Source organism: Lethenteron reissneri, chromosome 69 (genome assembly GCF_015708825.2).
Source record: "Lethenteron reissneri isolate LAM-NWPU_2019-01 chromosome 69, ASM1570882v1, whole genome shotgun sequence".
Classification (NCBI taxonomy): Eukaryota; Metazoa; Chordata; class Hyperoartia; order Petromyzontiformes; family Petromyzontidae; genus Lethenteron; species Lethenteron reissneri.
In genome coordinates this window covers 86014-95861 of record NC_083847.1, presented here as the reverse complement: position 1 = coordinate 95861, position 9848 = coordinate 86014, and the positions used below count along the sequence as shown (strand labels likewise).

General features: G+C 50.8%; 1 protein-coding gene across 1 annotated transcript; it reads right to left on the bottom strand.

Moving 5' to 3' along the window:
• Window positions 1–7: 7 nt before the first annotated feature.
• On the bottom strand, window positions 8–3998 carry LOC133360617 (acyl carrier protein, mitochondrial-like). The gene is made up of 4 exons (XM_061579412.1): window positions 3993–3998; window positions 2488–2643; window positions 1118–1205; window positions 8–54 (listed from the first exon to the last, which is right to left on the bottom strand). The coding sequence occupies exons 1-4, from the start codon at window positions 3996–3998 to the stop codon at window positions 8–10; spliced, it is 297 nt and encodes a 98-aa protein (XP_061435396.1).
• Between the last annotated feature and the right edge of the window lie 5850 nt (window positions 3999–9848).

Sequence of the window (9848 nt, the reverse complement as noted above, 5' to 3'; positions counted from 1 at the left end):
GACGTCCTTAGCTGTTGAGCAGCTTCTCTGCGTCCGAGTCGGGGATTTCAAAACCTGGGACGGCAAAGACAAGGGGATGTCGGTCGGCACGGCAGGCACACCAGACATACCAGACACGCTAGATTACAGGCACAGCAGACATGCCAGTCACTCCAGGCACCCAATCACCCCAGACACACCACACGCACCATCACACTGGCACAGTCGGGTTTTTACAAAAATTGCCTTTTTATATTAAACCCGATCATCTGAGATTAGGAGAAATCCGATTTAATTGTCTTTTTATATTAATCCCGATCATCTGAGATTGGGAGAAATCCGATTTAATTGTCTTTTTATATTAATCCCGATCATCTGAGATTGGAGAAATCCGATTAATTGTCTTTTTATATTAAACCCGATCATCTGAGATGAGAGAAATCCGATTTAATTGTCTTTTTATATTAAACCCGATCATCTGAGATTGGGAGAAATCCGATTTAATTGTCTTTTTATATTATCCCGATCATCTGAGATTGGGAGAAATCCGATTTAATTGTCTTTTTATTAATCCCGATCATCTGAGATTGGGAGAAATCCGGTTTCATTGGTTCTAATTGCAGAATCGCACTTCTCAGCGATGGGCTTCATCCATTCCCCAAGCTAAGGAACTCACTGGCGGCGCCCACGATTGTGGAGGAGAAGCTCGTGTTCATCACGACCAACCTGCCCGCCGCATTCTACGACTACCCCGTGCCCGACGCCCCCCCGAATACGACAGCAGCACCGACGAGGAAGCAGCCTAAGCCTTGGATCAGAGCTTCGATTCATTAAACCGGGTTTTAACTCCCCGAAATCGGGTTCAATTGTATTAAAGAAAAAACACGATGCCTGCCGCTGCAAAATCGGGTTTTTTCCACCTGCATTAAACGAGTACCTGGCGTAGCGGTGCGTACAAAACGTCGCCACTGGGGAGACAAAGGCGGCCGTGCGTGGTGCTAACGACTCCGCCGCATCGTGTGCTAAGTCGGCCTTCACAGCTGCTCACTAACAGCACTTGCCCCAACAGTCCGTGCGAGGCTACACGGCTTCTTCTGCCTTTGTGTGCGAGTGTCTGTGTCTCTCCGCAATCTCTCACCAAACTCATCCTCGATGCCCATGATGAGCTCCACTTGATCCAAGCTGTCAAGGCCCAGGTCTTTCAGGAAGTGAGACTCTAGCGTTAGCTGCGAAGACAAAGAATCGCCCGCGTGGCCTTCAACAGACCGTAGCGTGGGGGGCAAATGTTGTGGGCGAGTAGCAGCACCTATGAAGGCCGGCACGGCACACGAGGGGGTGGGTGGGTGGCCAGCACCACGCCCCCCGATGTTTACACACTCATTTGAGGCCGAGTCGACCTAGGGGAGGCGCAGCACCGGTTCAGACGATCGTCACCGGTGTTGGCCGCGAGCGGGAGCCGAACTCGGGTCGCCGGGTTCGTAGCGCGCGCGCTCACCGCTGCGCTACCGCTCCCCGCACACAGGAACATTCACAGCCACGTGTGTGCGTGCGTGTAACCGTGAGTGTGTAAAGATACGTAACCGTGTGTGCGAGTGCATGTGTACGTAACTAGGGGCTCGCACTTTCCCCAACATAGTCTGTTCAAGGCCAATTTGAAGCTTTCGTGACTGCAAGGATTCATACTTTTTTCGGTAAAGTCGCGTAGGTAAACATAATATAGTATATAAATAATAGTTTCGGAGGCAACACAAATCTCCGTCTTCAGGTGGGACCGTCACAGCCAGATTTGCTGTATCAAGTGAGGCAGAGATTCCAAGATACAAGCTCTTAAATACAAGTTAAGGGGGGAGGAGGGGGGAGGGGCTTATCTGAATGTGGTAGCCAATGAGTGGAACGTATTGGGGGGGGGGTAGGCGGGGCTAAAAGAGAACAACAGGTGCACATGTTGTTGTTGTACCCGGTGTTGGTTGACAATCCAAATACAAAAAGGAGAGTACTGTTAAACGCTGGGGATGTCAACACTCGGTAAAGTAGAATAGTACCTGTCAAATAAGATAGTATGTTCAAGGCCATATTTGTGGTCTTTGTGCGTTGCGTAACACAGATGTGTACGAGTGAGAGTGTACATATACGAACGTGTGTAGAGGCATGTGAGTGTGTGTAGAGGCATGTGAATGTGTGTAGAGGCATGTGAATGCGTGTGTAGAGATTTGTAGGTTACAAGTTCGATTCCCGCTCACGGTCCAACACCGCCGACGATTATCTGAAGCCGTCCTGGGCCTCCCCCTAGGTCGACTCAGCCTCAAATGAGTACCCGGTGCGGTGCGCGGTAAACATCGCCGCTGGGGGAGACAAAGGCGGCCGGGCGTGGTGCTGACCCACCCGACCCCGGCCTTCGCAGGCGCTGCTGCTGACTAACCGCACTTGCCCCGACAGCCTGCCACGGGCTACACGGGGGACCTTTGCAATTTGTTTGCGTGGCATCGCGCCGCTCGTCCCCTCGCTCACCTTCTGCGGGTCCACCTTGTCATACGCCTTCAGCACCAGCATCACTCGGTCGTGCACCGAGGCGTCCGCGGTGGCGCTGTCCGCCAGGAAGCGAGCGCACACTGCACTCGGGTGGCGTGGCGGCTGCTGCTGCTGCTTCCACAGAGGTGAGATGACCTGCAATGCACGTTAGCGAGTTGGACTTCTTTCGCGCCGTACGTATGGAGACAAACCGTCGCCAATACGGAGGTGCGGGGCGGCGCGGGCTGGAAGGACGACAAACTGAACGCGCGAAAAGCAGTTCTGAAGAAGTTAGTGTGACGACTTGAAAGTGCGTAGCTCCCCGTGGCTTGCTAAGTCGGAAGGAATCTCGTGGTGCAGGACGTCGCCCAACTTGACACAATCCGGGCTCAGACGTGCTTAGCTTTCGAGATGCAAGTTGGTCACAGGCGCACACACACGTGTACACACGCACACACACGTGTACACACACACACGCGTACGCACACACACACACGCACACGTGTACACACGCACGCGTGTACACACACACACGCGTACGCACACACACACGCACACACGTGTACACACGCACGCGTGTACACACACACACGTGTACACACGCACACACACACGTACTCACACACCACACACGTGTACACACGCACACACACACGTACTCACACACACGCACGCGTGTACACACAACCACGTGTATGCACACACACGTGTACGCACACACACGTGTACACACGCACACACGTGTACACGCACACACGTGTACACACGCACACACACGTGTACACACGCACACACACGTACTCACACACACACGTGTACACATACGTGTACGCACGCACACACACACACGTGTACACATACGTGTACGCACGCACACACGCACACACACACACGTGTACGCACACACACACACACGCACACACTTGCACACACACACGTGTACGCACACACACATGCACACACACGCACACACACGTGTACGCACACACACACGTGTACGCACACACACGCACACACACGTGTACGCACACACACAAATGCGCGTGTACAACTACAATAGCCGCCATTCGCCACACGGTGGCGATAACGTCTCCGCGACGCTTGTGCCAGGCCATGTGCACGTTTAGGCCACGTGAAGTGTCGAACACCCGCTGGCAAGAGATCACAGGGCAGACCCAGAAGGTGCCACGGGTTGACTTGACTGAGATGACTGGCTGATGCACCACCTGTGCCCCCTACTGTGCCAACTTGCTGTGCGTGTGCACGCGCGCATGTGTGTGTGTGACGCACGCGCACACACACACGTGCCCATGCACGCACACAAACACACGTGTTCGCGCACACACACACGCACGTGTACGCACGCATGTGAGTGTGAGACGCACACACACACACCACGTGTTCACGCACACACACAGCGTGCACGTACGCACACACGAGCGCGCCCATATAAACATCATACGGCATTCGCAAACACGCTTGCGCTACAGAACGTCAGTGCTCACACTCATGGTCCCGCACCCCTCACACCGCATCCACCGCACAAACCAACGGGCAGCAGCAGCAGATGCGGATCGGCGATGATGCACCAATGGAAAAGTGCGATGAAAAAAGAACCACCTCTCCAGTAGCAGCGTGGCGACTGTGGTCATCCAGGAACTGAGACCGCAACAACAACAGCAGCAACAACAACAGCAGCAGCAACAACCAGCAGCAACAACAGCAGCAGCAAAACAGCAACAGCAGCAGCAACAGCAGCAGACAACAACAACATCAACAACAGCAGCAGCAGCAACAACAATAACAGCAGCAGCAACAACAGCAACAGCAGCAGCAACAACAGCAACAACAACAGCAGCGGCAACAACAGCAGCACAACAACAACAGCAGCAGCAACGTGTGACAACGTAACGATGCCCCCGATCCACACAATACGAAAGAGGAGACACCACCAGCGACGATACAAGACGACCCCCGCTGCTGCTACTACTCCTGACGCGGGTATCTGCTGGCTTGACCCCCCCACCACCTTGAATTTGAAATTGGAAGTCGTGTGCTGCTCTGCATCTCAGACCCGTCAACCCCTTATCAGTGCCGAGATTCAATCTCGATTTGAGGCTTTCGTGACTGCAGGAATCCATACTCTTTGGTTCTTTCGGTAAAGTCAGATAATAATATAGCACGACGTTTCGATCGCAACACAAGCGTCCGTTCCACCTGATGATGGACGCTTTAGCAACAGTAGCAAAACAAGGACTAAAATAAGTATAACACGTAGAAACAAAGTTTTTCACTATAAATCCTTTATATGCGTGGCGGCTAGAGTCCTCTCGTCCTCTGGCTTGAGATGGCTGCCACCTATGGGTCAGATGATTGCATTGCATCATTAAGCAATTGGTAATTAATATAATATTTTTGTCCTAAAAAGTGTAAAATTTTGGAAAAAAAATTTTCACGAACATTAATTGTCACGCACAACGAGTCTGTGTGGAAAATGTCAGCTCGATTGGATCACGGGAAGTGGATTAAAAAACGACCGAAAGATTTGCACGGTCCTAAGCAAGCAAGCGAACTTAATATAAAGGATTTAAAAACATCGATATAGCAGACAACGAGTTTAAGCATGGCCCTTGAAGAATATTACACGACTTTCCTACCCCCCTGCACCTCCGATTAGCACGATTTTGTGCTACGTACAGTGCAACAGAAGTTCAACATACATACTGCCCATAGACTCAACACCGCCCATAGACTCAACACCGCCCATAGACTCAACACTGCCCATAGACTCAACACTGCACATAGACTCAACACTGCACATAGACTCAACACTGCACATAGACTCAACACCGCCCTAGACTCAACACTGCCCATAGACTCAACACTGCACATAGACTCAACACCGCCCATAGACTCAACACCCCATAGACTCAACACTGCCCATAGACTCAACACTGCCCATAGACTCAACACTGCCCATAGACCCACTGCCCATAGACTCAACACTGCACATAGACTCAACACTGCATAGACTCAACACTGCACATAGACTCAACACCGCCCATAGACTCAACACTGCCCATAGACTCAACACTGCCCATAGACTCAACACTGCCCATAGACTCAACACTGCACATAGACTCAACACTGCCCATAGACTCAACACTGCACATAGACTCAACACTGCCCATAGACTCAACACTGCACATAGACTCAACACCCCCATAGACTCAACACCGCCCATAGACTCAACACCGCCCATAGACTCAACACTGCCCATAGACTCAACATGCACATAGACTCAACACTGCCCATAGACTCAACACTGCCCATAGACTAACACTGCCCATAGACTAACACCTACCATAGACTCAGCACTACCCATAGACTCAACACTGCCCATAGACTAACATTGCCCATAGACTAACACTGCCCATAGACTCAACACTGCCCATAGACTAACATTGCCCATAGACTAACACTGCCCATAGACTCAACACTGCCCATAGACTCAGCACTGCCCATAGACTCAACACTGCCCATAGACTCAACACTGCCCATATACTCAACACTACCCATAGACTCAACACTGCCCATAGACTCAACACTGCGCATAGACTCAACACTGCCCATAGACTCAACACTGCCCATAGACTCAACACTGCCCATAGACTCAACACTCCCCATAGACTCAACACTGCCCATAGACTCAACATTGCCAATTGACTCAGCACTGCTTATAGACTCAACACTGCCCATAGACTCAACATTGCCCATTGACTCAGCACTGCCCATAGACTCAACACTGCCCATAGACTCAACACTGCGCATAGACTCAACACCGCCCATAGACTCAACACTGCCCATAGACTCAACACTGCCCATAGACTCAACACTGCGCATAGACTCAACACTGCGCATAGACTCAACACTGCCCATAGACTCAATACTGCCCATAGACTCAGCACTGCCCATAGACTCAACACTGCCCATAGACTCAGCACTACCCAAAGACTCAACACTGCCCATAGACTCAGCACTGCCCACAGACTCAGCACTGCCCACAGACTCAACACTGCCCATAGACTCAGCACTGCCCATAGACTCACACTGCCCATAGACTCAACACTGCCCATAGACTCAGCACTACCCATAGACTAACACTGCCCATAGACTCAACACTGCCCATAGACTCACACTACCCATAGACTCAACACTGCCCATAGACTAACACTGCCCATAGACTCAGCACTGCCCATAGACTCAACACTACCCATAGACTAACACTGCCCATAGACTCAACATTGCCCATAGACTCAGCACTACCCATAGACTCAACACTGCCCATAGACTCAACACTGCCCATAGACTCAGCACTGCCCATAGACTCAACACTGCCCATAGACTCAACACTGCCCATAGACTCAACACTACCCATAGACTAACACTGCCCATAGACTCAACATTGCCCATAGACTCAGCACTACCCATAGACTCAACACTGCCCATAGACTCAACACTGCCCATAGACTCAGCACTGCCCATAGACTCAACACTGCCCATAGACTCAACACTGCCCATAGACTCAACACTGCCCATAGACTCAACACTGCCCATAGACTCAGCACTGCCCATAGACTCAACACTGCCCATAGACTCAGCACTACCCATAGACTCAGCACTACCCATAGACTTAACACTGCCCATAGACTCAACACTGCCCATAGACTCAACACTCCTGCCTAGAAGACTCAACACTGCCCATAGACTCAACACTACCCATAGACTCAGCACTGCCCATAGACTCAACACTGCCCATAGACTCAACACTGCCCATAGACTCAACACTGCCCATAGACTCAACACTGCCCATAGACTCAACACTGCCCATAGACTCAAGACTACGCATAGACTCAACACTGCCCATAGACTCAGCACTGCCCATAGACTGAACACTGCCCATAGACTCAGCACTGCCCATAGACTCAACACTGCCCATAGACTCAACACTGCCCATAGACTCAACACTGCCCATAGACTCAATACTGCCCCATAGACTCAAGACTACCATAGACTCAACACTGCCCATAGACTCAACACTGCCCATAGACTCAACACTGCCCATAGACTTAACACTACCCAGAGACTCAACACTGCCCACAGACTCACACACCGCCCATATACTCAACACTGCCCATAGACTCAACACTGCACCATAGACGCAACACTGCTACCCATAGACTCAACACTGCCCATAGACTCAACACTGCACCATAGCTCAACACTGCCCATAGACTCAGCACTGCACCATAGACTCAGCACTGCCCATAGACTCAACACTACCATAGACTCAACACTGCCCATAGACTCAACACTACCCATAGACTCAGCACTGCCCATAGACTCAACACTGCCCATAGACTCACACTACCCATAGACTAGCATTGCCCATAGACTCAGCACTGCCCATAGACTCAACACTACCCATATACTCAACACTACCCATAGACTCAACACTACCCTAGACTCAACACTACCCATAGACTAGCATTGCCCATAGACTCAGCACTGCACATAGACTCAACACTGCCCATAGACTCAACACTACCCATAGACTCACACTGCCCATAGGCTCAACACTGCCCATAGACTCAGCACTGCCCATAGACTCAACACTACCCATAGACTCAACACTGCCCATAGACTCAACACTGCCCATAGACTCAACACTACCCATAGACTCAACACTGCCCATAGACTCAACACTGCCCATAGACTCAACACTGCCCATAGACTCAACACTGCCCATAGACTCAACACTACCCATAGACTCAGCACTACCCATAGACTCAACACTACCCATAGACTCAACACTGCCCATAGACTCAACACTACCCATAGACTCAACACTACCCATAGACTCAGCACTACCCATAGACTCAACACTACCCATAGACTCAACACTGCCCATAGACTCAACACTACCCATAGACTCAACACTACCCATAGACTCAGCACTACCCATAGACTCAACACTACCCATAGACTCAACACTGCCCATAGACTCAGCACTGCCCATAGACTCAACACTGCCCATAGACTCAACACTACCCATAGACTCAACACTACCCATAGACTCAGCACTACCCATAGACTCAACACTACCCATAGACTCAACACTACCCATAGACTCAGCACTGCCCATAGACTCAACACTGCCCATAGACTCAACACTGCCCATAGACTCAACACTACCCATAGACTAACCTGCCCATAGACTCAAACATTGCCCATAGACTCAGCACTACCCATAGACTCAACACTGCCCTAGACTCAACACTGCCCATAGACTCAGCACTGCCCATAGACTCAACACTGCCCATAGACTCAACACTGCCCATAGACTCAACACTTGCCCATAGACTCAACACTGCCCATAGACTCAGCACTGCCCATAGACTCACACTGCCCATAGACTCAGCACTACCCATAGACTCAGCACTACCCATAGACTCAGCACTACCCATAGACTTAACACTGCCCATAGGACTCAACACTGCCTATAGACTCAACATGCCCATAGAAGACTCAACACTGCCCATAGACTCAACACTGCCCATAGACTCAACACTGCCCCATAGACCTAACACTGCCCATAGACTCAAGACTACGCATAGACTCAACATGCCCTAGACTCAGCACTGCCCATAGACTGAACACTGCCCAATAGACTCAGCACTGCCCATAGACTCAACACTGCCCCTAGACTCAACACTGCCCATAGACTCAACACTGCCCATAGACTCAATACTGCCCCATAGACTCAACACTACCCATAGACTCAACACTGCCCATAGACTCAACACTGCCCATAGACTTAACACTACCCAGAGACTCAACACTGCCCACAGACTCAACACCGCCCATAGACTCAACACTGCCCATAGAACTCAACACTGCCCCATAGACTCAACACTGCACCATAGACGCAACACTGCTACCATAGACTCAACACTGCCCATAGACTCAACACTGCACCATAGCCTCAACACTGCCCATAGACTCAGCACTGCACCATAGACTCAGCACTGCCCATAGACTCAACACTACCCATAGACTCAACACTGCCCATAGACTCAACACTACCCATAGACTCAGCACTGCCCATAGACTCAACACTGCCCATAGACTCAACACTACCCATAGACTAGCATTGCCCATAGACTCAGCACTGCCCATAGACTCAACACATACCCATAGACTCAACACTACCCATAGACTCAACACTACCCATAGACTCAACACTACCCATAGACTAGCATTGCCCATAGACTCAGCACTGCACATAGACTCAACACTGC